At 42.0% G+C, this 27,930-nt stretch overlaps 2 protein-coding genes across 3 annotated transcripts; one reads left to right on the top strand and one right to left on the bottom strand.

The window, feature by feature from the left end:
- Positions 1-546: 546 nt before the first annotated feature.
- fam177a1 (family with sequence similarity 177 member A1) lies at positions 547-4,002 on the bottom strand. The gene is made up of 5 exons (XM_083997848.1): positions 3,886-4,002; positions 3,250-3,438; positions 2,295-2,361; positions 2,090-2,187; positions 547-2,004 (listed from the first exon to the last, which is right to left on the bottom strand). Exons 1-5 carry the CDS (start codon positions 3,952-3,954, stop codon positions 1,789-1,791), a joined length of 639 nt encoding a protein of 212 aa, XP_083853974.1. The 5' UTR covers positions 3,955-4,002; the 3' UTR covers positions 547-1,788.
- A 606-nt stretch (positions 4,003-4,608) lies between these two features.
- ttc7b (tetratricopeptide repeat domain 7B) lies at positions 4,609-26,477 on the top strand. 2 transcript variants are annotated; one of them, XM_083997995.1, is made up of 23 exons: positions 4,609-4,804; positions 7,347-7,501; positions 7,695-7,770; positions 7,893-7,985; positions 8,924-9,087; positions 9,671-9,792; positions 10,587-10,665; positions 11,149-11,324; positions 11,522-11,585; positions 11,718-11,855; positions 12,083-12,271; positions 12,468-12,585; positions 12,946-13,003; positions 13,543-13,615; positions 13,778-13,938; positions 14,025-14,141; positions 15,028-15,125; positions 15,677-15,940; positions 18,225-18,275; positions 21,453-21,593; positions 22,937-23,139; positions 24,001-24,074; positions 24,338-26,477. In XM_083997995.1, exons 1-23 carry the CDS (start codon positions 4,684-4,686, stop codon positions 24,483-24,485), a joined length of 2,883 nt encoding a protein of 960 aa, XP_083854121.1. In that variant the 5' UTR covers positions 4,609-4,683; the 3' UTR covers positions 24,486-26,477. The 2 variants fall into 2 exon arrangements, with proteins under 2 accessions (XP_083854121.1, XP_083854120.1); XM_083997994.1 differs by lacking the exons at positions 15,677-15,940; positions 18,225-18,275.
- The last annotated feature ends 1,453 nt before the right edge of the window (positions 26,478-27,930 follow it).

Here is a 27,930-nt window from a genome sequence, read left to right as displayed (position 1 = left end):
ATAATTGTAATGGTCCCCTTACTATCCTTGAACCACATTTCACAATCACAGTCTTAATCAGTGAATGGAAATAATTTACTGTTGCATAATGTTTTTACCCCTTTAAAGAGGAGTGTCTCAAAACTTTATTTTTTACTATATATTAGCAGTGAAGAAATAATGTTGGAACACTTTGATTTTATTCAATAAAAGAACATTTATGGCTTGATTAAAATGAGCTGCATATATGCAGAACATCACCACGGCTTAAGTCTTGAATTTTATTACTAATATTGTGTTGAAGCTGAACAGAAACTTTAATGTGCAGCAACACTGCTCAGGCCGCTTGGTTAGGCCGCAAAGGTTATTTACAGATGTAAACAAACAAGGAGTGAGAGATTCTTGTTATATAAGACGGATGGTATATAACAACAGAATGGAGTAATGATGAAAAATATATTTTATGAGACATAAAAAACATTTTGTATGTTTAAAAGGATTTATTAACACAGAAAATATAAATATGTATTTACAGATTTAATAAGAGTTTCAGTTTAAATCATTTTTGCATATGTTGACCATATTTGAACATAAAAAGCATGAATAATATTCAGTGTTATCCAGGTGAGCCAACAATGAGCCAACAGGAGGCTGGAGTGTGTTGTGTGAAGTGTGTCTGCGCGGCACGCTGCTGCTCCGCTCTGTAAGGAGATTTAAGGCCCGTTGTCATGCCACGCAGCCACATCAGTGGATAAAAATAATTAATAAGAAGCTTTTGACAGCTCAGTCAAGGACACTTAAAGAATAAACTCTCAACACACAGGAAGGTATGATCACCGTCTGGGAGCAACTCAGCTTCCTCCGACTCTGCCGTCTCTAACGAATGAATTTTGTTACTGAATATCATTTATCTATGGAGCCTGTTTGCCATCAGTAAAATAATTCATGCAACTTGTTTCTGTTTTAAACCATTTCAACACTAATGTCACACACACCAATAGCTAAAGCCAACCGATGCACAGTTGCTCCATTTACATCATACCTAGTGAATGAGCTTTTGTGTTAAATAGCCCTTTAGTTTGGCCCTGACACAAAGATCCAAGGCAAATGTATCTCCTTGTGTTCAACCATGCATTAGCGGTGAAGAGGGGAAGACCAGAAACGACCTTTGTCCAGTTCAAACAGCAGGGAGCTACTATCCATGGATTAATTAATAGAGAGAAGAGATGGAAGGCTCGTCATACGTACTGTCCTTTAACGGAGCGCTGGATGACACTATAAATGACTGTTCTGATTAAACCAAAGCTGGTATGTTTCATGGACATTGTCTATGCAGATGTTTTATAGGCCACTGAGTCCTCTCTTCATACCTTATTGAACCTTTAGGCAAATTTTTGTATATCTTAACTTCAGACAATAACAATATAGAAACAAAAAGAACACGATATATGTCCAGGACAAAAGTAACACAGCTGCTCTCTTCAGCTCTACTACACTTTGCAAATGACTTCCACGTCATGTCTATGTGAAAAGACTAAAGTGAGTTGAGCATTGTCCTAGTCTGCCCTACATATTGTTAAATTAGATATCTGAGATTTGCATAAATTTGCACACTATACATAAATTTACATTCACAGATAAGGCTAGTGCAGCCACCCCGACAGCCCTTTTAATTTATCCCTGCACTGTGGACTAAGATCTCCTTATAAAATAACATAGAAAAATAACAATATTATTAACCTATACAGCTAAGTAAATTAAGGTTTCGCCTGACATAGAAATGTGTGAGTGTTAGAGGTTTGTCAGTTTTCAGGAGGGAAGAGGGGAAGGGACTCTGTTGGTGTCAGGGGGATTGAGCGGGGACTCGGGTTCAAGCTCAAAGCTGATGTTTACAAAGGAGGCTCCAGACGCCTCGGGCTGCTCCACGGTAGCAGGATAAGAAGCGTCCTGCTCTCCTCTCCGCTGCTCTGCCACCCGATGCTCGGCCTCGTCAGCCAGACGGTTCTCCTCCTCTTCCTCCTCCTCCTACAGCAAAAACAGAGTTGTGTAACATGTAAAGGAGCGTGTGTGTGTGTGTGTGTGTGCACCTGTGTGTGTGCATGCATCTTACCTCTTTCTTCATCCGGTAGTACTCATCAATAGCATACTGGTACTTGGGTGTAGTGATGCCGAAAAGAGAGGCCAGCCTCTCTCCCATATAGTCACACACTGCAGTAAACAAACACACACTCAGTACCGGTCACTTCAGATCTGAAACGCTGAAAGTCCTCCATCATGATTTCCATGGCCAATAAAATAAAGAACTGTGACTTTACCTGAGACGGTGGAGGTGGCCATTCTCCACATTTGGAACCAGACATACGGACCCCACGTCAGTTTAGTCTAAAATATGTATAAAGAGAAATATCCCGATTAGATCACATATGTGCAAGTCAAACAAACCATAGGTTCACTTCACAAGTATCAACAAAAGCCTCAAGCATATTAGAGTGGTGCTAGGGAAGATTTCCATTAACGTTGGCAGCCTGGCGTTCTTCCCTGAACACTATACGCACTATGGACAACGTTTTTTGAACCTTTATTGCCTTCATTATAGAGTTGATTGTACTTAGATAACAGGAAGTGAGGATAGTGAGAGTCGGCGACAGACAAAGGTCCTTGAATATGAACCAGGAACACTGTGATTCATACCAGGAACTACGCTGCTTTCCCAGTTGTAATAGCATAGAAGATACTTTATTGTCCCCATGGGGGAAATTTGTGAGTGCCACTGCCTTCACACTTATAACCCTTGGTGAATTTTGAATTTGTCTTGTAGAAAGCAAAAACCCTGCCCCCAGCGGTTCTTGGCGCGATCCTTGAACCAGTTTCCCCAGTCCAGGGCCTGTGAAAACAAGAAAAGGTGGTTCCAACTTTGGCACCAGCTCAAAACCAGCCCCAGAACTGACTTAGTGAAAATGGGGGAAATGGTCAACCCAATAAATCTCTGTCACCAAAGCACCCCGAGGAAACAGTGCTAACTTCGGCCCACAAAAGTGAAGCTACAGTTCATATAAACACATATTTAGTAGATCACTTCACTTGCTTGATTTTTTATATATCTGCTACTGGTGTTTTTCTATGAGGGGATATTTGTGTGAATGACCTCGGCTGTGTCTCCCCATAGAGGCCTGGGGAAAACACCACCCACAGAAATTACCTGACAGCTCAATGGCTATAAAGTCCCACTTAATTCCGCAAAATAACCATAAAGGTTTTTCCTCAGCCTACCGTATCTACAGGGATGACATCTTTCTTCACGGGATGCTCCTCCTCCTCCTCCTCCTCGTCTTCATCGGTGCTGTACTCCTCCATGGTCTCACCGCTGGCGAAGTAGATGGTCCTCCGGGGCACCTTCACTCTCCTCCCCGCAGACTCCCCCATCTCCACACTCTCAAAGTCTGTGGCCCCTCCTGCACTCTGACAGCCAAATACAAAACGTGTATATCAATTCATCACTGAGATTGTTTTTATTTATTTATTTATTTTATACTGTGTGCTCGGGTTTGAAAGCAGGTCTGACGTCACGCACCCTCAGTACAGTGAGTTCACAAAACTTTACCTAATAAATTATTCAAATGCCGTCACGTGTTGTTGTTTTATGTGTCGACAAATATAATATAGGTACACTTGGAGGTAGGGAAAGTAACAAAAGTACATCCTGAATACTTTGTTGACAAAACCATGGCACCACAGCAGCTGAACAACAAAACACTGGTTCATTAGTGAGTTAGCTCACTGTAGCTAACGTTACTTTGTTTGTTGACTGTTAGCTAGCTCATCAGCCGAGGAAGTAAACTAGCCGTTACTCGAATAAGTCTTGGTTTTATCACTACCACCCGCGAAAAGTGACAAAAGTTGACTTACTTTTTCAGTTTCCATAGTTTGTCCCAAAGAAACGTTGACAGTAGTTAAATACAACGACAAATCTGCCATCTCTCTCTGTCAGCTCTTCCACCTCACCACAATCCGGCTGTACGCGACACTTCCTGTTTCGCTTCTTCAAAATAAAAGGTTTTCTCGCAAAGAACGGGTCGTTTGACAGAAACATCTTGAAGCGTTAACTCAACTGCAAAATAATAATAAAGGAAAAAATCCCTATTTTTTAGAGGAAGGGTATAGATCCTTACTTGACTGAAAGAAGCAATAACAAAATGTAAAAAAAAAAAAAAAAAAAAGGTAGAAGCCTTATGGTTTTAACAATACTTTTAGATGTACTGCCCGTGATAAAAATTCAGATTAGTTCCATTTTACTATTGCATTTCGGCAATGTGAAGCTTACTTCAACTAATGACTATATTGTTAGTGGTAGTTTATAATAATGGATTGCATTTGATGAAGAGACCATTGCAAAATCTTAATCTGAAAATAACTGCTAATGAATAATTATTTGGGCAATATCTGGGATTGTAACAAGTGAAAAAAGAAAGGAACAACTTCCATCTGTGTTAAAAATGTTAAGACAATAATCAGACACAGACAGTAGTGGAAAGCAAAAATACTGTGCTTACTGTGTCGTGCATGTTACCAAAGCTTTATTTTGAAAACGTTTCCCGGAAGTCGCAGCGACACGTTTCCTCCGTGTGTTAGCTTCACGGTCAGGACAGGAGGGCTGCTCTCTCTCTCTCCTCTGGTGTTTTGGTCCAGTCGACCCCAAACACGAAAATGACAGCGAGGAAGTCTGGCTCACGACTGGAGACGGAGATAGAGAGGTGCCGCTCAGAGGTACAATGGGACAAGATACCGGAGTTGGTCCGGCAGCTCTCGGCCAAACTCATATCAAACGGTAAGAAATGAGTGTGTTTCTCCGGTCTCCGTTCATCCAGCCCTCCGCGGCGGGGCCTTCTCCGTCTCCCCGGCTCCCAGTCCTCGGTACTTCCTGACACACACAGCCGAGCCTGGGTTTTTTTCCCCCCCAGCTGTGCTTAGTGCCAGTTATCCAACAGAGGTCAATAATGTGACATGTTGTTTTTCCTCTGGGTGTTTTTACTACGTTTGAGCCGCGCGGTGTGTACACGGAAATACTGCTACTATACTGGTTTTTAGGACATGTAGAAGTTACTCTCCAACATGTAGGTCCCTGTGGTCTGACAGCTCTGTCTGTGGGTTAATGTGGTCTCTACTGAGGTCTGTGGCAGGCTGAAGACGTGGTGGTAATCACGGACACACACCAACCAACTGAGACCCTAAAAGTAGAATATCTGAATTACCACCTCCACTGTCTGGATGTGAGCGAGCACACGTCCTTCAGTTGAGATTCACTGAGATAAAACATCCTTTTTATAAACCTTTCAACCCCGAATTGACTATAAGAATACATTTTTTTAAAGAAATATATTCACATTTGGTCCAGGAAGTTCTCGCAACACAACATCCAGGAGTTGACAGATTTCCAAGTGGCGGTCTCAGATTCACCGTGTTAGCTCTGTGGCTACATGCTAACTGTCAACCTGCAGGCTACTGATGCTGCCGAGGGATGAACTGCACTGCTGATAGTATACTATACATCAAACAACAAAGATGTGTCACATTTTAGTTAATATTTACAACAAATATTTTATGCAAACAATATTTTAATCATTTTTAATCAATTCTAGTCGGCTTGTCTTCACTGACAGGGATGTGCTATTATATTTCCATTACCTTAACATATCAGGGCTCCAGACAAGTGCAAGTATTTTTTTTTTTTATCTACTTATGCTTGTGTAACCAGTAAATTTGCGATTTGTTTTTGTTTATTTGACACACTGGTGAAACATGGAAGAGGCGAAAGGCTCAAAGTATCTGGTATCTGTCATTACAGGTGTCAGGCCAATGTGTGTGAGGATTATGAATGGAAAGGAAATGTTAATATTTGCTTTGCAAGTCGATTTACAGTGTGCTTTTCACTCCTAAAATAAAAAGTTAGGGGCCACTGTGCTCCTAGTAAAAAAAAAAATGTTAGTCTCTGGAGCCCTGCGTTTGAATATTATTTCTTAGCCAGTAGATTTTGTAAACCACCAGATATTATGATCCTGGACCTACTTATACACTGATGTAGCTACTATTTGTTTCTGCCAACACTGAAAATAGCCCAGAAAGACTGTTCATAGTGGTTAATGCATTTTGTTACTAAAAACAGTTTCATCATGAGTTATATCTGCAATTATGTCTCTGGCAAGATACCGATATAGTATAATTCAGTTTTAACAAATAGTCTTAGCAGTCTAATGTCAACTGCTGATGAGATATTAAAATAATCACATCAGAGAAAGGGCTGTCTGGTTTTGTATTTGTAGGAAAATGTTTTAAATCTCTTGATCCTAACAGTGATCAAATAGAAGAACCAACATGACTTTAATTTTGATGGAAAATGTTTGGCATGTGGTTTTTGTGTGGAATAAATGAGATTATAACATAGGCTGCAATAAAAATTAATAATTTAGAATCAGTGTTCTTGTTAGCCCTGTAATTTATTTAATCGTTTATTTAACAGGGACAGTGCACGGCTCTCAGCCATACCAGAATTAGCTAATTTCATCTGCCGTCCCTGGGCAGGAACAAATAACATGAATCTAACACAGAAGCACATACAAATATAATAACATCATCACACAAGCAGCCTTTCAAACAACAACAATAACAAAGTACACACAATACAACAAACACAATCCAACACAACACAACAGCAAAAATAAAATGCAATGTAAGACACAACAAAACAATGTTAAGATACAACACTAAAAAGATTGCAAGATGAGCTAATGTTTGAATTTATAGTTGGTGGGTGCATGATTGAGTAGATTTAAGCCATGATTTTATCTTAGATTTAAAACCAGTAATGTTTCATGTCTCTGATCTCTAGTCAAAAATATTGTCACTTGCTATGTTTGCATTGAGGAATGCCGGCAGGATTGTACTTTGGCATATGAGAGCTATAAGCTGTGGTCACTGACTGGGATCAGTTTTAGTGCTGAGTAACAGGATTAGTGGTCATTCACCATTCGGGCCTCACACACATTCATACACATTGTTACTTTTAAAGTGGTAGCATGTTAGTGGATTGTTGAAGTGTCACCAATATTAAACCTACTGTATTGATGAGTTGTAGCAGCCGGTATAGATTGACCTCAGAGCCTTTCACACTAAACCTGAACTAACTCAATATTGTCCTTTATGTTAAAAAATAATTTACCTCAACTTGTTGAATAGATTGAAACTGATCTATAATCCTATATTGATTCTCCAGACTGTGTTAAAGTGATGGACAGATTAAGCACTGAGGACCGATTGCAGCTGTGACATTATTGCTCTTGACAGTTGTGTTTTCTGAATGTATGTCTGTGTAGATGACCTTGGGGAGCTGCTGCTGGGGGAGTGTAAGCTTCAAACGTATTTGAAGGAGAATCCCATCAAACAGGGAGCCAGTCCCCGGGGCCCGAGACCCAAACTGGTGGAGGTTAGAAAACACCTCACTGCTGCTCTGGACCGAGGGAACCTCAAGGTGATTAGAGAGAGTGACAGACTGATGATGACAGATCGTGGGTGTATGTGATGTGATGTTCGCCTGAGCAAGTGTGTGTGCAAATGAATGTGTGTGCAAATGAATGTGCGTTCAGATAGTTTTTTTGTTTTTTTGCTCTTTTATCTGTTATTAATATAATAAAACAATCAATTTGGCTCTTTTTCTTCCACAGGCTGACTATCTTCAGGAAGCTAGCCTGTTGATGGCCAAACTCTGCTATGTGGAAGGAGAATACAGGGATGCTTTAGGTAATAAACACAATAATCATTAATAAAATAAAATAAAATAAAACATATCTATAATTTTATATAATGTATATTTCAAACCAGCTGATTTTAAATCAATGCATAACTAATGTATTTATTGGCAGGCCACTATAACAGGGTGAACCTGGATGACATGCAGCTGGGGGGAGCTCCAGTGTATAGACTCTCTATGATAGCAGAGGCCTATGCTACTAAAGGTACACACACACACACACACACACACACACACACACACACACACACACACACACACACACACACACACACACACACATACACACATAAAGTTATCACTCTATAGCTCTTGTCCATTACCTTACCTCACCTGCCGTCACTCTCTTAATCTGTGCAACACCGCCTCACTCCAGATGGTGGCAGTACAGTGTCATAGCTGACAACAGCCTGGGGATAATGTAAGGAGTAATATGTATAAATACAGACACACACATACACACATACACACGGCTGACATCTCTTTATTATGTATATTTAGTAGACAAATCCCTTTTTACTTGTATTTATTTTATTCCGTGTTCAAATAGCTTGTGCAACAGGACACAGTTTCCTTACGTAACTGCAACCTGTTATTCTTGTTATTCACAACTGAGCTTTTATAAATGTGCTGACTAAAATATTGATTATACTCTGAGGCACACAACAGATCATTTTGAAAGACAAGACGTGATCAACCCAGCAGTTTTAATAGAATAATTTTAGTGGCAATTTATTCATTATTATAATTAACAGTAGGTTAAGGAGGCCTCTTGCCCATTTAATGTTTTGTAAACTGGATAAAGGGCAGAGCAGTGCATTGTTGAACAGTAGATTTCTACTCAGTTCAAAAGTAGTTAGAGAATAGGGAGTAGTGTGTAAATACTAGTTAATTAATGATTATGCAATTAATCAGTTAATTGTGGCTACAACTTCTTTGATATGGGCTTAACATTTCAAGATCACAATTTCAGGTTTTTGCTGCATACTAATAAATCAAGCTGCCAGTATGCTGTTAAGATGCATAATGTGGATTTACTGACATCCGATGTGCAATGAGATCAGCACTCGATACAGATACTCTATCATACTCTATCATACCCCCACCCCCCAAATCACAATCTTCTTCTCTGCTCCCCATCAGGACTGTGTCTAGAGAAGGTCCCAGCTGCTTCTCCGTCTCTGTCCAATAAGAACACCGGGTCCCCGTCGTCCAATAGGAGCACAACAGACAGAGACCAGGATATCATCACCTGCTATGAAAAGTCTGGAGACATCGCTCTTCTCTACCTGCAGGAGGCTGAGAAGGTGTGTGTGTGTGAGAGAGAGAGAGAGAGAGAGAGAGAGAGAGAGAGAGAGAGAAAGAGAGAAAGAGTGAGAGAGGGTGTGAAACTGGCATACACTACATGTTTGATAACGGTATTTTCTCCGAGTGTCACACAAGCGCTCACCAAATCTTGTTAGCGCCTGGACTCCCAAGTGTGGTGCTATCGTTGTGGGTGTGTGATGAACATTGTACTGACGGTGCGCAGTTTGACTAATGCATTGCCACCCATGACAGCCAACTGGCACGCACATCTCTTCCTCTTTATTTAGGAGAGCGTCTAGTGGGGCTCACACACCGAGCTGGCAAGCAACAGGAAACTGCAGTGAAAGGCTGCAGATACAAATCAAACAGTCTCAACATTAATAATGTACTTGGTGTGTTACTCACTCAAATATCGCACTGTCATGACTGAAGGTATGATGGTGGTGATGTGAGATACAATGAAAAACATGGATTCTACAGTAGTTTAATGTAGGTTATTGGGCTCCAGGCAAAACTGTCTGTGTGTGTGTTTTCTTAACGGTTGTTTTATTTATGTCTTCACCTGTGTATGTGTTTCTTCAGGCGTTATCAGCAGGGATGCAGAACCGCAGCCCAAAGCCCGGCCCAACGGCCCAGGACCAGGAGCTGGGCTACTTCTTGGAGACAGGCCTGCAGAGAGCCCACATCATCCACTTCAAGAACGGGTAAGAGAGGGAAGCAGGTGTAGTAGATAAGATAGAAAAGGCAGGAAACAGATAAGAGAATTTCCTGTTACTACAGAACCATAAAACTTTGTTAGGTAAACTTTGCTCTTAAAGTTTGAACCAATATCTCGTTGAGAAAAGGCGTCGCTGCCCAAACCGAACAACTTTTTGTGGGCACTTTCCACCCACTTTGCAGTGATCCTGGTACAAAGCTGCTGACAGCTGGCTAAAAGGAGAAACGTGTGAACACAGTTGAGTTAAGTAACATATCCTGTGCAGATGAAAGTAGTTCCCACACTGTTGTTGTTTTACAACAGAACTGCAGCAGCTGATAATGAAAAATGTACTGGACTGATATTACTTCCAGTGCTAGCTTGTTGTGTTTGTAATAAATCTGTTGATATGCCCTGTTCACTCATTAACCACTGGTATTAGATATGAACTGTTACCTATGAACCTATTTTCCCATAAAGCAAGTAAGGAAATATCAACCTTTAAAACTTGCTCTGATATGAAGCTGCAAACATGTAAAATTGACCAGTGCAGCATGAAATTTACAAAATAAGAGATCGTAGAGACTTAAGTCCTGAGACATGAAGGCCGGGCGGATGACTGCTGTGTCATCTTGATAACAGTTAAAATTCTGACGTAAAAAACACCTGATACGCATCGTCTGAAATATTCTCACTGACTCGCATGCCGAAAGTTCAAAATGTACTGTCGGCCACGTTGTATGCACATCTGACCTGACTCTCACAAGTGTTTCTCCCTGTTTCCTGTGTGTTATACCCCAGCAACCTCACACATGGCGTGGGTCGGTTTCGGGAGATCCTTCGGGCCATTGAGACCAGAACCACCCAGAACTTGCGCATGGTGAGGGATTTGTTGGAAAAATGTCTTGTCCTTATAATTTGAAACACAAGTGCAGAAGGTTACAGGCCTCTACTGGGGTCAGGCTTTTCTTATTTCCCCTGTTAGAGATGCAGAATTTGTCAATAGCCTTGTTTTGATTCCCTTGAATATAACATTAATTTAAGCGTCTTCTGCTGCTTATCAGAAAAGCAAAGGTGGCATGTTGTTCAGATTGTGGAATTATTCCTTTAAACACATTTATGTTGGAAACTCATCGTTAGCAAGAGGGATCGAATTTTAGTACATGAGGACCAGAGACTTACAGTCTGTCCTGTGCTCAACCATTAATATAACTGTTTCTGGGTATATTAGAAGTAAAGTAAGCCTCAAGTTAACAGATTGCTCCTGTGTAAGTGCCAAAGTATATTTGCCAAATGTCTGTGTGTGTGTGTGTGTGTGTGTGTGTGTGTGTGTGTGTGTGTGTGTGTGTGTGCATGCATGCAGACCATTGCCAGACAGCTTGCAGAGATCTTGCTCAGAGGAATGTGCGAACAGAGTTACTGGTCTCCACTGGAAGACCCGCCTACAGTGTCACCATTGGACGATCCCACGCGGCAAGGACACACTCTCAGCAAGAACTACAGCCTAAGCCGACGCCCACGAGTGTACTCGGGGGAGAAGTAAGTGATAGTGTGTGTTTCGTTTGATGCTAAACTCGGAGAATCGAGGAGAAATCGCCAACATGGTTCTAAAATTAAATCTGTTGCCAGTGTAAATTTTCACCATTGGCTGCGCTGATCTCCTCCTTATCACCTTTCTCTCCATTTCCCCCAACTTTCTTCGTGCATCTCTCTCGCTCTCTCTGTCTCTCTCGCAGTCTGTTTTGCCCTCAGGAGAATACAGAAGAAGCTCTGCTGCTGCTGCTCATCAGTGAGTCCATGGTGAGGCACAAACACCCCGTGGAGAATATCTCACACTCCTCTTTAAAACGGAGGATCCAACACAAGGTTCACGCGGTTGCTTTTTCAGATACAAACTAATATCTCTCTTTTGTGTTTGTGTGTGTGTTTCAGGCGAACCGTGACGCTGTCCTGAGCAGAATCCCTGAACACAATAATGATCGGATCATCAGCCTACAGTCTGCCTCTGTGGTGTACGACCTGCTGACAATAGCTCTAGGCAGGAGGGGGCAGTATGAGATGCTGTCAGAGGTGAGTAATACCTCTGTAGGCTGCACAGTCACAGTCATAGTGATTGAAATGAGTTGAAGGCCCTACATACTCTTAGTACACCCATATTTATTCTCCGCAGCACACCGGGGTCTTATAAAATCTAACTGGCTTCATAGTTGTGTTAAAAAAGGTTGAATTCAACATGCGTAGATAATAAGAGCGCTGATGATGATGATGATGATGTGTCCTATTTCCGATGTCTCCAGTGTTTGGAGCGAGCCATGAAGTTTGCCTTTGAGGAGTTCCACTTGTGGTACCAGCTCGCCCTGTCGCTCATGGCTGCTGGTAAATCTGCTCGTGCCGTCAAGGTGCTGAAGGAGTGCATTCGCCTGAAGCCCGACGACCCCACCATCCCACTGCTGGCTGTCAAACTGTGCATCGGACCCTTGCACTGGGTAAGAGCCATCCTGCAGACATAAACTCAAACATGATTATTTGCTTAAGCATCTTAAGTGTTTTTAAACGACTTTAGGAGAAGTTTCCTCAAGCTTCCCATCTGTGTTTGCCTTGGTAAATGACTCAGTTTTCTCTGGCAGTGTTTGCTTTCTGGAGAAATCTAATTGAACTGTCAAATCTCTCCACATTTTCCAGCTGGATGAGGGCGAGTGCTTTGGGAAGATGGTGATTGACATGGGGGAGAAAGCTGCTGAGTTCAGGGCCAAAGGTTATTTGGCCATCGGTCTGGTTTACAGCCTGAAAGCCACTGACGGTAAGTGTGGATTTTGTTTGGTGTGTGTGTGTTATAGTGCATCGGTTCCTAGAAAGGATCTGAAAATGGGGACGCTTGAGTGTTTCTTATGTTGAAGGTTCATGTTTATTATAGGAAATCTGTATAATCAGCCAGCTTATTGTGAATGAGGACAGCGTGTACAGCAAATCAAAGAGATATTGCATCTGCTTCCATCAGACAAAGCGTGTATCTGTTTTTGTTTATGGTTGAGATGTTACATCATGACTTCAGAGACTGTGGTCCAGAAAAATCCTGTTGTATCTCTCAAATCACTGGAAGGTATTCTTGTATAATGCAACCTGATTATGTTTTTCTGTCCCTGTCTGTGTTTCTCTTTAGCATCCTTGCGCAGCACACAGGAGGACTACCAGAGGAAAGCTTTGGGAGCCTTCCAGAGGTTGGGACTGAGCCATATTGCTCTCTGTTTTCAGTTTTACACCCACATTTCCCTCAGAATGATTTTTCACAGCACAGACTGCTATTTTCTTTTTTTCAATCTAACAAAAATGAGGGCTGCTTTAAAGGCACTACCACGGCCGACCCTGTATTTGCCTGTACCTTTGCAATCTGTGCACAAATTGTATTACTTGGAGCGCATTATTAAAGTTAATATATTCCACTGTAAATTATGTCTGTTAATAAGGTGAAAGTCTTAAAGGTCTTGGTATTACAGGCTTTACATTAGGCTGCAGTCTGTCCTCATGCTTATTCATCTTATTAAAATGGTATTACAGCTGTTAATTGTGTCTAAATGTTTAAATGCCCTCTGGTTTGATTTCTTATGTTCTATTACTTTGTGCTCGTTTCTACCTTTTTCCATTTTGCTGCTGCAGCGGCCCACTTCCCCCACAGGGATCTTTAAAGTTTCATCTAATCTTATTTAATTTTTTATTCAGCATGTCTGAACACACAATCTCTTTCTCTGTCTCTCCGCAGAGCTCAGAGTCTCTCTCCTACTGACCACCTAGCAGCCTTCTACTTGGCGTTGCAGCTCGCTGTATCCAGACAGGTAACGAGATGTGTAGTGATAACGGGATGATATGGACGTTTTAGAGGTGACTTTTCCATTTCAGAGAAAACGTCAAGGGACACAAGGGGAATTATAAATCTGTCATTTTACTTTTTTTATCCCAACTGTAAAGCTGTAGTCTGTATTTGTGTGTGTGTGTAGATCCCAGAGGCACTAGGCTATGTTCGACAGGCGTTGCAGCTTCAAGGCGATGACGTCCACTCCCTTCATCTGCTGGCCCTGCTGCTATCAGCTCAGAAACACTACCACGACGGCCTCAACATCATCGAGATGGCCCTGTCCGAGTACCCAGAGAACTTCAAGTAACTGTCCCACACTGCCACAATATTTCACGTGAAGCCTGCGCTCTGTGTTTATTTATTCCTGTTTCCTCCGCTGCGTCCTGCAGTCTGCTGTATACCAAGGTGAAGCTGGAGTCCATGTGCAGAGGACCGGAGGAAGCTCTGCTCACCTGTAAACACATGCTGCAAATCTGGAAGAGCTTTTACAACCTTACTAACCCCAGGTACACACACACACACACACACACACACACACACACACACACACACCGTTTTAAGTTCCTAGTTGCTACTAACATTAAACTCAAGAAAAGTTTCATAAGTAAACTCTTGTGTAACGTGTAACACAGTTAATTAGATCCACAACAATAAACTTTGTAAACAGGAAGTTATTATAACATTTCAGTGGGTCAAATAATTCATTATAACTATAAATGAAAAAAACCATTTGGGAATGTAGATATAACCTTCTTATATTAATGTATTATATTATAATATATATTAATAATTCTGGGATACATGGAAAAACACATTTCAGAGTTGGAAGTATTAATGCAGGTCAGAATGAAAAGTATCTGATGATGCAAACCGAGCTGATGTTACTGACTAGTTTAGTCTAATGGTGTAAACATAAGTTGTAATTATATTATATAACATGTTTTATAATGGCACTTTTACACTTTGTTTGAAATAAGTTCACAAATTAGTAAGCTAATATTAGCTTTGTCAGTTAGCTGAGCCAGCAACACAATAGTTAAACCTGACATTTACTAAATTGTGTAAATATTATATAACCACTAATCTCTACAGAAGAACCAGTTTGTGTGGTGCTGCCAGTTTTTATTTAGTTTGTTTAGTGTAAATCTCCACTGTGTACGGTATATGTGTAATATTATGTAATATATGGCTAACTTAGGGTTTTCTTAACAGAGAGTCACTGAGAAAACAAAAGCAGAGCTGGAAACTAAATGGCCGTGTTGTGTGTTAGTTTTGAACACAATGTTTGCTTAGCAACTCTGGCATTACAAAACCACCGGAGCTCAGGTGTTTATTTTGTCTGTCGCCGTGTGTATCTGTGCCCATGTGTACATAAATGCGTGTTTGTGGCAGTGATTCTGGGCGTGGCAGCAGCCTGTTGGACAGAGCCATCGCGGACCGACGACAGCTCAACGCCATGACGCTGCCTGACTTCAGTGACCCTGAGACTGGTAGGCACACACACACACACACACACACACACACACACGCTCGCCCATGCACAAGGTTGTCTCCTCCTCCTCAGGGAGCATCGGCACGTCCCCAGTGGAATGAGTCCAGTCGTGCTCGGCGTGTCTCAGTAAACAAAGATTCTCACACACACACGATTAATTTGCTCTTATCTAATGGTGGTGACCTTTCTGCCAAGAAGATCAGCTATTGTCAAGGATTATTTACTTAAGAAAAGAAAATCGAGAGTGAGATGCAGCCTCCTCTCTCTGTTCTTAATCCATTTTAATTCATAGCTTCAGGCATCACAGAAAAACATCTGTAGAAAATGGTCCTCCACTCTTTGATTTTTGGTATAATATTATTTTGGTAACAGTATTTCTTATATTACTCTTTTTCTATTTCAGTTGTTTTTAATATGTTGTTGTTTTATACATATATATTATGGTTTGTAAACACCATATGCAGACTCAACACTGGTTCCATACTGTTTTTGTCCTTCCTTTACTCCTTGATTGATTTCCCTTCTGCTGTTTTGTTTCCTTTGTTTTAGCCTCACGTTCTTCCTCTTCTCACTCTGGTTCTGAACCCGTCTCACCAATTTCCCCATCCACTATTTCCAACTTCTCGTCCCCACTGTCCTCCCCTTGCTCTTCTGTCTTCATCCTCCAACCTCCTCCTCTCCCACCACCCAGGAAACCCTACTCCTCCCCCCCGTCTCTCCCTCCTCATACCCCTCCTCTTTCTCCCGCATCCACCAAGACCAGGAGTCAGTCCTTTTGCAGCCACGTCGCTCGCAACCGACTCTCCTCCAGCTGTAATCTGCCTTCATTTCCACTCGCTCCGTAGCATGGTGTGTGGCGAGACCTGAGAAAACAATATAGAGTTTTTTGGGATATTGGCTCATTGGTTAATTTGCACATTTAGTGATGATGAGTGCACCCCCCCCCCCTGTGTGTTTTTGCTCTGGTGCTCCGTGCTAAGTAGGGCGATGATTCAGAAAGTCATTATAGATGATGCAGGTTGTTTTATGGTCAGACGTGTTGGAGCTGATCATGAGAAGCATCTTCAGTAAACGTAGGTCTGTGTCAAGGCAGGAGGAAGGTTGTGTTCCCTGGAGTCAAGGTGCTGCCGGTGGAGTAGAGACAGCGTGTGGATGATGGAAACCTTTGTCCCTGGATAACATGGAGGAGAAGTGACACTGCACTACTGCTACACTAGCAAGGAAGCATCATTTCCTGTGCAGTCTTTTTTTTTACACACTCTCCCCTTGTGTGCCACCTCCGCTTCCTGTAGAAATAGTAAGAGTTACCAAACCAGGCCCTCAGTCTCAGTTCACAGAGTTCACATGTAAATGAATCAAAGTAAAGTCTTTGCTCTTGTAGACCTATATACATACCATATATAGATGGTATAGAATACATATTTGGAAATAGATGGAGAGCAAATATCAAATCCATGGCCGCAAAACCGGTAATACAACTGTAACTGGTTTCACAGCCTCCGTCTGCATCGGGAACCAAGCGGATACTCGTGTGTGATCGCTACACATCGACCCTGATCGTGTCCCACGAGTCTAAGTATCAGGAGCTGAACACGTGACGTTGATGCTCATGTCTGAGCCGCAGGTTTTTAAAAGGACGAGACTGTCGATATGCCGTCATTTTGTTCTTGTGGTAATGCGCCGTGTTAATTAATTGTTAATGTGTTGGGTTGTCCGTCAGTACTTTGCATCCTTCCCGTCATGTCTGTGGCTCAGCCCTCAGTCCATTAAGACATAAATCTTTAAATATACAAATACAGTTTCATCTTTGTAGCTTTTAGCTTTTAGCTTTTAACATAACCCAAGCAGCACAATTTGTTTGGGATTTTTCTTTTTCCGTAGTGGAGTCGGTGCACCTCAAGAAGACCAGAAGTCGTTTTTGGAGGAACAGGATAAATCAGACTTTGGCTTCTCAGTGTAATATTTGTTAGTCATATCAGATCTTTGGTAGTTGTGGTCTTTTAATAAAAGTTGCTGTTAATAACTAAAATGTAGAAATGAAGTCCAGACTCATCTCTCAGACCTCAGACGAATCACTTGTTGTGGCCAGTGTTGCCAGTTCTCAGTTTCATCTCATGTTGTTGCCACAGTCTCAGCATGGAGCACAAGAGGACTAATGCACTAGGGGAGATTCTCATTAGCTCGGTCATTTTCCTCATCACTAAACTAGTGAGATGATCAACGAGCCGATGGCCCAAAGACCTCAGCGAGAGTGTAGATGAGGTGAATCCCAGAGTCACCAGGTTATGTAAACCTCACCAGCATGTCCAACGAGTTCCACGCTGAAGCGACTAATCCTGGACTGCTGGCTGTGTGAGCTCTCAGACCTGCTAAGCATGTTGACTTGGACGTATATGCTCCTGCTTTGGGTGTGGATCGGAGTGCAGTTGATGTGGTTGCTTAGCGTTTTTTTTGTCTCAGCTCATCTCGCTCACTTGAAACACACCACGCAGTCACAGTAGCTGCAGCAGATGGGATGTAGAGATCAGTTGTTTGCTTTTTTTTTTTTTTTGGTATCACAAAATCATTTTCCACAGATCACAGCTCTTCATATCTATCTGCTGTTTGTCTTTTTGCTACTATTTTGCATCTTCCTCCTCTTTCTTTGTTTGCGTGAGGATTTCTGTTTTCAGCCAACATTAATTTGTTTTGTCCCGGTTCCAACCTTATGTTGCCTTTCTCTTGTTGCCATCTCCTCCACTAATGGTGTTGGTACTGGAAAATAATAATTGTTATTAGCCAAGTTATTTAGCTACATAAAACAAGAGTCCATGACATGAATTTCCCCAGTTACATTATTTTAAATTGTTGTACATAAACCCTTAAATTAATTGATTACAGGAGTGAAAATTACAGACAACAGTGGAGAGTACTGAACAAATTCAGTTGTGTCTGAGTCTTTTATTGTGAAGAGTAAAAATCTACTTTCTCCTCCCTACGCTCTTCCTCTGTGGAGCCGACGTTCTTTCTCTCTCTTGATGATTTGGTTATTTCTTCTCTCTCTCCTCTCATTAACAGTCGTCTCTGTTTTTTTCCCCCATCCCTCCGTTTTTTCAAGGCGGCCTTCTGGACGCTAACACTCTTGGTTTTTCCTCCATGTTTTCTGTTTGTAAGTAGCCATCTAACCTCCATCTAAACTTCCTTTCTCCATTCATCCATCGCTCTGTCCATCCTTTTGGTCCTCGTTGACTCGCCATCTACCCAACGAGGGTCAGATATATGTACGATGCCTGTGTGAAGGAAACCTGTACATATATCCTCCGCTTATCTTGATATCTTGCAAGGACTTCCAGGGAGTTGTACAGATTGTTATCACGCCGTTGGTAAAGTGCATTAAAGGAATACAGTGACTTCAGGAGATCTCCACAAAAACAACAAGGAGCACACGTGTTCTTCTTTGTCAGATTAAAGCGATGTGAATGATGTGTAGAGCTGGAAACCCTTTGGTTCAGCTCAACACATGAAAAAGTGCTTGGTGCGTGAGTTTGGAAAAGCAGATGAAAGATGCGATTCTTGTTTTTCAGAATGGAGAAAGCAAACTCTGACAGAGCGACAGTAGAAAGTACAAGACGCAGCTTCTTTTCATCTGTGAATGTGGTTGTATGTGACAAATAGCGTTACCAAAGCTTCCGCTGATGTGAGACAGAGGTCACTAATGGTGTCAGTTGTTTGCAGGGATTCTATCAAAGATCTATAAATGATCTGCATTGATCCGTAACAAGATGCTGTGAAAAGTTTGTTTGAAGGAATCAAAGGAAGAAACTGTCCAGAGGAAAAAAAAAAATCTATGAGACGTCCTACTTTTATATTGCGTGAGGAAATATATGGATTTAGCTGTCGACATTTTTTTAATGTAGATTAAGTTGGATTTATTTTTGTGCCTTACCATGGAAACACACATGCGCAGCCTCTGGTGCACTGACTGCTTGTATCTTCCCCTGTGACTCAGTGTATTCCTTTAATTCACTGAGCTGCTTTAGTTTATGTGTTGCCGTGCGAGTTGTGAACATTTAAGCCACAAACCACCTCAGGGAGCTTCCTCAGTAATCTTTTAGAAATACCTCTAAAACAAAAAAATGTCCAACTGCCGCAAGATTTCGTTAATGCAGTCGATGGATCGACTTAAATATTAAGGGCATGAATGGCTTAAGTGAAAGTAATCCAGAGTAAAATATAGAGCAGCAGCACTTCTCCAGCTGTTTTGACTGAATCATCACAGACTGAATAGCACTGTTGTCTTTCACAGTCAGGATCCTGCACCATACTGTATGTGTCAGGTGTCAGCGTCACTCAGCATAACAACAGTTTTCAGTAAAGCGAATAGAGGGGAATTGTGTATGAGGCAGACAAATGAAGAGTTTAAGCTTTAAGGTGTCAGTTTTCATCAGAATATGTTTGATTAAAGGATCAACACACAACGTCGTCCTGTTTCAGTATAAATCTCTAAATGTGCTGTACTTGGCTGGGCTGCTGCATGCCTGCATCTAACACACTGCTTTTTACAGTCTGCTCTTCAAATCAGGATGCTCAACTTTCAGTGTGTTTGTGTTGTGTGAGATAGAGACATCCTCTGGTCATTTCCCCAGATCGAAAACACACTTGTCCTCTCCTCGTACACGCACGCACACACACACACACACACATGTACACACTTTTTATTCTTATCACACTCATCTTGTATACACGGGTCATTTCTCTTCCTCAACACTAACTCGCAGTCGTATCAGTGTAGTGAATGGAGAACAGAGACAGATCATGGGAGACGAGAATATGAGACGGGGGCAGGAAATCTTTCTCTTATCAAATTAAAGATTTTTATTCCTTCTTGTTAATTTAGTCCATATTTCAGGGTAGAAAAGACAATGTTTATCTTATCTAATCGCTTTAGGCTGCAATTGATGGAGCAGTTCAGTCAAACAGAACAAGGCCGATCTATGTTAGTCAAGTAATTCTAAACTAATCGCATGACGACTCCAGTATCTACAAATATTACAACAACCTAAACAAGAGAGGAAATCTAATGAAGTAATATGTTTTCTTATGTTAAAACAGCAAATACATTTCTACAAACTGATCAAAATTACAGATTGTAGTGGATTAAATCATCATTGTTGACTCTACACTGATCAGCTGTAACATTAAAAGAGGTAACGGCTTTTAAGGTTGTGGCTGGTTGGAGTATATCTGTGGCCTTTTTAAATTGTTTATTCTGAATCATAAGTAATTTTAGTCCACACTTTAATTGTACTTTTGATTATTTTTCTGAGCTTCGTGGGAAAATACACGGATCAGACTCAGTCATTGTTTTAACACTGTGGCTGATCGGTGTATATTTTCCTGCAGGAACAGAATTCAGTCTATCTATCTATCTACTGTTCAGTCTGGTTCAGCCTGGATCAACATTTTAAAATGTCAAAATGTGTTCATGAATATATTTTTTAAAAATTAACAACCGTAGAGACACTCAAAATCTTTTTTTTTTCCCGTGTAGCCAGCACTCAACCCCTACAGGGGCTTCTGAAATGTCCCACCTCTCTCTTTTAACCACCAACCATCATATTAGAAAAATCTGGCTCATCACCGCTCTGACACACAATCTCTGACAGAAGCACCACATCTACCACACCACAACAGTGGCTGCTTCTGCGCTGTTCTGTTGGTTCCTACAGACGACATCCAGGTATACGAAATGACTTGAAGGATAAAAAAAAAAAAAACATGTGGGAAAACATTCTGGGAGTTTGACGCCGCCAGAAATCCTGTCCTGCTTTCACAGCTCTGCAGCGTGCATCTGCAGTCTGACGCGACACCATTTTGCATCCCTGTAATCACCTGATGTAGAGACAAAATGCCACAGACGCGTGTGTCAGTTACTAATCAGCAGAGTGGAGAGTGATGCGGTGTTTATGCATGGTCGTGCAGAAATTAATTCATTTAAACCTGGTTAATCCCGGGCTAAACACTGTGTGTTGCAGCGTGTGGAATGGAGTGGCCTGGCTTTAGTGCAGGACCGGGAAACTGTGTGCCACTGTGGGCTCAGAGTCTCCAGCTTTCGTGCTGCAACCAAACACCCCAGATAAAAAAGGGCACTGGATTCCTCTGAGTGGTGATTTCCACAACTTTTCCCCCCGCTGAAGTTGTGGAAATCAGTGAAATCTGCTGTCGTGGTTTGGTTGACTTTCCACGCTGCACCGTGGCACATGGCTGCCTAACGCTGCTGTAGTGATGAAGCGTGTTAAAGAGATGACTTAACTACGTCGGCTGATATCATATTCTGTCGCTCCAGGTTCTGTGCACGCTACCTCCATAGCGGCCAGTCGCGTGGAGCAGGCTCTGTCCGAGGTGGCCTCCTCCCTGCAGAGCAGCGCCCCCAAACACGGACCCCTCCACCCCTGGATGACCCTGGCTCAGATCTGGCTGCACGCAGGTACGAACACAAACACTCACGGCACATGTGTGAAGGTAAAAAGAAAAAACGGAAACGCACACTGAGCTGTGGTTTTGCTTGAGCATCAAGGAGGAGCAGAGGAGATAAGATCATGATTGTGGTTCCTATTTGATCAGAGCCACGTTAAACAAACACTGTTGCTAAAGTTAACATTCAGTAGGTGGCTGGGTTAACGTGCTCTAAAAAGAAGAGTTTGAACATCCCATAGTCACTGTGTCTCCAAGCTGTGAACCTTCATCTCACTGTGGTTGTCATTAAAAGGTTATATTACTTTAAGTATGAAAGTAAAAGACATGGAGACAAGACACACACATCAAAGCCGCACCTGTTACATCCTGTGTGTGAAACCGTCTCCGTTACAACATCCAGCTCGTAGCAGTGGAGACAAACAGAGCTGAGTTTACTGGCATGAGCTTGCAGGTTTGTATTCAACAGCAGTGCAGTCGCAACCAGATACAATTTCCCCCGGAGTCGACTGGAGCCCTGAGTCTCATCTCTGCCTGAGCAGCAGACACTAACGTAAGCAGAGTATACATAAACAGATGCGGGCAGCACACACACACACACACACACACACACACACACACATACACACACACACACACACACACACACACATGCATACTGTAGAGCTTGTTTGTGCTCCTGTTTATCTCTCCAGCTGCTTCCTGTCTGAGGTGGTCATTTCCAGCCTGGCGACACAGCTAATATAATCATCCAATGGCAGCGCAGACGGGCAGACAGTTCAAACTAATTTCCTCTGTCTGCTTCATTCTCCGTTCGGATCATTCAGTCTTCGTCACAGCAATACACTCAATGCGTTAGATGACCTTGATACGAAAAATGTTTTTTTCTCATTGATGCTATTCAAGGTTGAAAAATGGAGCCGTGATGTTTTTCCCGCCGCTCTGCTTCTCCCTCTTATTTCCTCCGTCCTTCCTTTTTGCCATTTTAAACTCGTTCATCACCGTTGATCGTTTTTTCCTTTCTGTTCGTGGCTCTTAAACTGCTCCACCTCCACTCAAGGCCTGCAAACGTCTAGACTGCTGTTAAATATTTAACTGTGCGACTGCAGCTCAGTTTGAGGGCTTTAAATGTGACTCGTATAGGGCCAACATGCCGCACCACATCAGTCTTTATGGGATATGTAGTCGTAAGGTTGTAAGGCAGGCTGTCAGTTTCTCCTCTGTGACTGTATCGAGTTAACTGTAGATTTGACGCAGACAGATGCACCGTGTGATGGATGGAGAGGACGTCTTGCTGCACTGGTTTACTCTGCAGTCTCCCTGTGTGTCTGTGTCTGTCTGCGTCTCCTCTCGTAGCCGAGGTGTACATCAGCATGTCCAAACCTGCAGAGGCCACGGCCTGCACGCAGGAAGCATCCAACCTCTTCCCCACGTCCCACAACGTGCTGTACATGAGGGGGCAGATCGCCGAGCTGAGGGGCAACATAGACGAGGCCAAACGCTGGTACGAAGAGGCTCTGTCCATCAACCCCACACACGTCAAGACCATGCAGAGACTGGTAATGCGCCAAACACACACACACACACTTGAACTGCCGGTTCTCCTTCTGCTCTGTCCTTGTGCTTGTTCTCTGGAGAGCAGAACAAATCTTGTCCTGTCTCCTGCTGCGTCCGTGCAGCCTGAGGGCGTGTGTGTGTGTGTGTGTGTGTGTATGTGTGTGTGTGTGTAATTAATTAGTTGCTTACTTTGAAAGTGCAGTGGGGGCAGCCTGATTAGACCTCCTCTGAGGAGACAGAACAGCGTCTCCCTCTTCCTTCCTGTCCTCTCTCACCTCACCTGTTCCTCTTTACCTATGATACATATCACATTATCACATTTAAGGTTAATGTACGCTGCTTTGTAGAATGATATTACACCATAACACTATTACAATACACTAGAGTGTATGTTCAGCTATAGGTCTACATTAGCCTCTATTTTCTCATGCTATATAAGGCTGCTGCAGTTTCCCTTTGGGGTTAATAAAGTGCCTTTAGTGCAGCTAACTTGTTTTGTCCTCCGAAACACGTTAACGTGAGAAAACCAGTGCTCACTTACCAAACAGAGTGAGTTATTATTGTGTCCTGCTCTCAACTAATGTCCGACCTGCATCACAGGTTCATATGAGACACATCTGGAGTTCTTGTACTAATTTTCATAATCGGACAATTTACAGCAAATAAAAGGAACAACAAAACAAGAATGTACTGTATCTATTACATGCTCAGCCTCTCGAGGATCTCATAAACATTTACAGTGGGCGTTTAGGAGGAGGAGGTCAATTAGCCACTTTATGTTCTTCCTCCATTATTTTCCTTTTTCCTGTGTCCTCTTTTTTTTTTTTTTAACTTTCTGTCTTTGCGTGTCCTCTGCTCCTCAGGGTCTGATTCTCCACCAGCTGCAGCGCTACAGTCTGTCTGAAAAAGTCCTGAGGGACGCAGTGCAGGTCAACAGGTATGTGTGTGTATGTGTGTGTCTGCTGTAGACGACCTTCTGGAATAATTGAGGGTGGTTTGTCCAGGTCAGAATAAAAACAGTGTCCCTGATATGGGGAGAAAAAAAAACATTTCTGGTTCTTTAGTTATTCAGGGGTTACGTCTATGTAATGTCAGCAAAAGAGACAAAAACAAATGTGCATGTGCCACTGTAATATATGTATGAAATGACTTAATCAGTTCTATTTCTCTTTCTTTTTCTTCACTCCTCCTCCTCCTCAGTACGGCTCATGATGTGTGGAACAGTCTGGGCGAGGTGTTGCAGGCTCAGGGAAACGCTGCAGCTGCCACTGAGTGTTTCCTCACGGCGCTGGAGCTGGAGGCCAGCAGCCCCATCCTGCCCTTCACCATCATACCCAGAGCACTATGAGACACACACACACACACAGACACACACAGTTATAGTCTCACTACTGTAGCACAGTGGCACAAATGATGGACCTTCAAGCTGCACACGCCCCGTTCACACAGCATGCCTGCATGCGACTTGCACACACCTGCACAAGGTTTACTGCCATACTCTCAGACACGCACACACACACATAGCATAGAAATGCAAATAGTACATATAAACATCCATACTTGCTTCCCATCCTGCCCTCCCTCCCTGTCCCCTCCCAATATGCCTTGCTGTGGCTGGGTGTGTGTGTGTGTGTGAGCGCATTAGTCCGTGTGCTGATACACTGCTTGTTTTTGTCGATCTGCACTTTCTTGTGTGCCTGTTTGTGTCCGTGCATGTACACCCATATCTGTGTATGTGTGCCAACATGATGCCTGTGCATATTTGTGTCTGGATGTGTGTGATTTGTAGTATGCTGTGTGTGTTTGTTGTTTTGTCCTGTTCCAAGATGTAAATAAGATTTTAATTGGAGTCATTACCCCGCCGGCATCGATAGCATTCAGAAGCCGAAGAGTTTACATTTTGTTTACATGTTGTTATGTACCAAAATTCACACACAGACATGCACACAAGCACGCACACACACGCACGTTTCATTTTCCTTCCATGCACTGAGGGTAAATCTAGAAAATTGTACAAAAATGGATTATGGGCAGGTTTTTAGAAATGTTTCCTTTGTAAGCCAAATATTACTGATAATCTCCTTCACTCAAACACACACACGCACTTCTGTTCACTTGTTGCTGTTCATATGGAGAGAGCGGTCTCTCTGTTACTGGCTCGAGGCAGCCAGATCTCTGAGAATCTACTGGAGCACAGACAGACATGATCAAGAGATCACTGAAGAGTCAATCAGTCAATCAGTCGAGTCTAAATGCCAAAACGCCGGCTGCATTTACACACAAATGAGAAATCAGATTTCAACAGCAAATGTTCAGGCTGGAGTTTTAAATTGAAGCTAATGCCATGTGAAGCCTTTATATGTCCAGGTGACCAAACTTTCATTCTATGATTTTACAGATTTTCCTATTTCGTACAGTAGCCTATTGCTCAGTTTCCCCATGGGAATCATTGAAATTAAAGGAATAGACGCACATTTTGCTTTCTTGCCAATAATAAGATGAAAGGATCGATTCTACTGATCAAATGTGATCAGCAACAGTTGGCTTAGTTTAACATAATGACTGATAAAAGAAAACTGTGGTAATTGAGCTTTAGAGATGCTGGTGGGTGGATTGTATTGTCTGCACGCCGTCAGCTCAGCTAAGCTAAATTCAGTTGCTAATGTTAGCATCACACACGAGAGTCTTGTCTTCTAACTTGGCAAAGGGGTCAAATTAAACATTTTTAATTGTCTAATTATTGCTGTAAAACAAATGCCATTTCCACAGAAATAAATTACTTTTCCTTTTTTTTTTTTTTTTTTACGTGTGTGATGAGTTTGGGAAAACTCGTTAGCATCTTGTTAGCAGCTAGCCATATAAAGAAAAGTGCCACCCACAACAGACACTTGATAATGTTTTTGATCACCCGGTCATTTTCTTATACTGAAGCTCCTGTGTGACATTTATTATTTCGACAATTTGTAATTATGAACAAGATAAATCTAGTACACAAACTAAAAAAGATTTTCCGTTGTGTGTAAATGCAGCCACAGTGATTGTGTTGTGTTTAGTTTGTACCGTCAAAGTCATGTTAAATAAAACCAGATGAAAATTGTTTTTTTGTTTTTGTTTTTTCATTTGATTTTTGATTATATTTACAGAGAGTTATTGTTGTATATTTGACTGTTCCAAGTGTAATATTATTGTCATTATTTTAGAAAGTAAATTATAATTCTATTTTCTGGAGAGTGATGTTACTGAGATGCTGTCGGAGGAGTGAGAGGATCAACTGATTCAGTTTGTCAGTGAGTCTGTTGTACTGTACATGAATGACTGAAATTAGGACAGTAATAATGACTAAGATAATAAAAGTGATTAAAAACAACCATGGGTTACTTTCCTTATTTCAGTATTTGTTGTAGCCTATATATTTGGGGGGGTTTTCCTGTGTGTGTGTGGTATCCACTCTGGCTGTGACCTCGGGGCCAGCAGTATGTGTTACTTTCTCAGGTGTACATCTGTCAGGGGATAGGTGTGCGCGCCTTTGTGTATCTTTTATCGGAGGATTACAGCGCTGACAGGCTTCAGTCTGGGGTGTCAGGGAGCCACAGCTGAGTCTGGTGAACACACACACACACCACCACCACCACAGAGGTCCCTGTTGGACTATCAGTATCCTAACAGTCTGTTCACGAGGTCACTTGTGCCATGTGGTAAAAGAAAGTGTGAATTCATTTTGTGATGATGACAGTCAGACCAGAGACACATGTCGATATGACTGATCACTGACTGATGGAGTCAGACCACTGTGGTTTTTTGCATCTCCCTGCACTGTTTCATTATTACCTATCATGTTTTATGTGTATTCTTTTAAATTGTGCAAAATAAAGAAAAAAGAACTAGGTAAAAGCTTTATAATATATGATTTCTCTGCACTTATGATGAGATCCATGATGTTTCTCAGTGTAAGAATTAAAGTGCTATCCTGAGAGTTACAGTAACGTCACATCTATTATCTCACTCCAGCAGCAAAGTGTAAGAGCAGCTTTAAAGATGATAAACTATGAATTATAAAGGAAAAGAGAGCAAAATTATTCTCCCAAACACTTCGGCTATTCACTCTTATGACTCGTGCACCTGGTTCCTTTGGCCCACCGATGTGGAAGTAGCATCCACAGGGCTGAGAGTCTACTGATGCTCTGCTGTAGCATTGCTCTGGTCCGTTTATATCATGTGCATGGTATTCAGTATATTATGTATTGTTGCTGTTTTGGTACTTCACTCACAAATAGAGACCGGTGCCGGCCCAGTTCCTGGTTGTAGGACACGCACCATTTTCAGCAACAAACATGGTGCTAACCAGCAGGTAATAAATACATCGTCTCCATCTGTCATTGATTCAATATTTTTTATTCTCCTAAGGTCACAGAGTTCAATCACAAAAACCTCTGCAGTATTAATTTCTACTTTAAAGATGACTGATGACTTATAGCTGTGTAAATATGCATGTGTTGCTCTCTTTGGTAGTTTTATTCCCTAAATTGCATTGGGTTTGGAAAATACAGCAATTCTCCTAATGAAGTTTGGTGAATGAACAGAGACTTTGGTCTTGAAAGGCAAACAAAGAGAGATGTTATAACTCCCCACTCCATCCCCCTGGCTATCAGGTGAGAAGCTGAAATATTGATGTGGGTGAAGCCAGGTGTAGGGGATTGTGTGTCTGTACATCTGTGTGCGTGTGGAAATATACGTAGTGTGCACATTTGTGGGCAAACAACTGTGTGTGAAATGGATTGAAGGCGAATGTGAGA

This window comes from Trachurus trachurus (genome assembly GCF_905171665.1).
Source record: "Trachurus trachurus genome assembly, chromosome: 22".
NCBI classification, from domain to species: Eukaryota; Metazoa; Chordata; class Actinopteri; order Carangiformes; family Carangidae; genus Trachurus; species Trachurus trachurus.
This window is presented reverse-complemented; position numbering and strand designations above follow the sequence as displayed.

What these genes read in the sequence shown, in the direction of transcription:
- fam177a1 (XM_083997848.1), bottom strand. Translation starts at nt 3,954, where the DNA reads ATGGCAGATTTGTCGTTGTATTTAACTACTGTCAACGTTTCTTTGGGA. An exon ending in ATGTCATCCCTGTAGATACG is followed by an intron (nt 2,362 to 3,249) that starts GTAGGCTGAGGA and finishes TACATATTTTAG; the next exon opens with ACTAAACTGACGTGGGGTCC. An exon ending in GGCCACCTCCACCGTCTCAG is followed by an intron (nt 2,188 to 2,294) that starts GTAAAGTCACAG and finishes TGTTTACTGCAG; the next exon opens with TGTGTGACTATATGGGAGAG.
- ttc7b (XM_083997995.1), top strand. Translation starts at nt 4,684, where the DNA reads ATGACAGCGAGGAAGTCTGGCTCACGACTGGAGACGGAGATAGAGAGG. An exon ending in CAGCCTGAAAGCCACTGACG is followed by an intron (nt 12,586 to 12,945) that starts GTAAGTGTGGAT and finishes GTTTCTCTTTAG; the next exon opens with CATCCTTGCGCAGCACACAG. An exon ending in TCAAGACCATGCAGAGACTG is followed by an intron (nt 23,140 to 24,000) that starts GTAATGCGCCAA and finishes TCTGCTCCTCAG; the next exon opens with GGTCTGATTCTCCACCAGCT.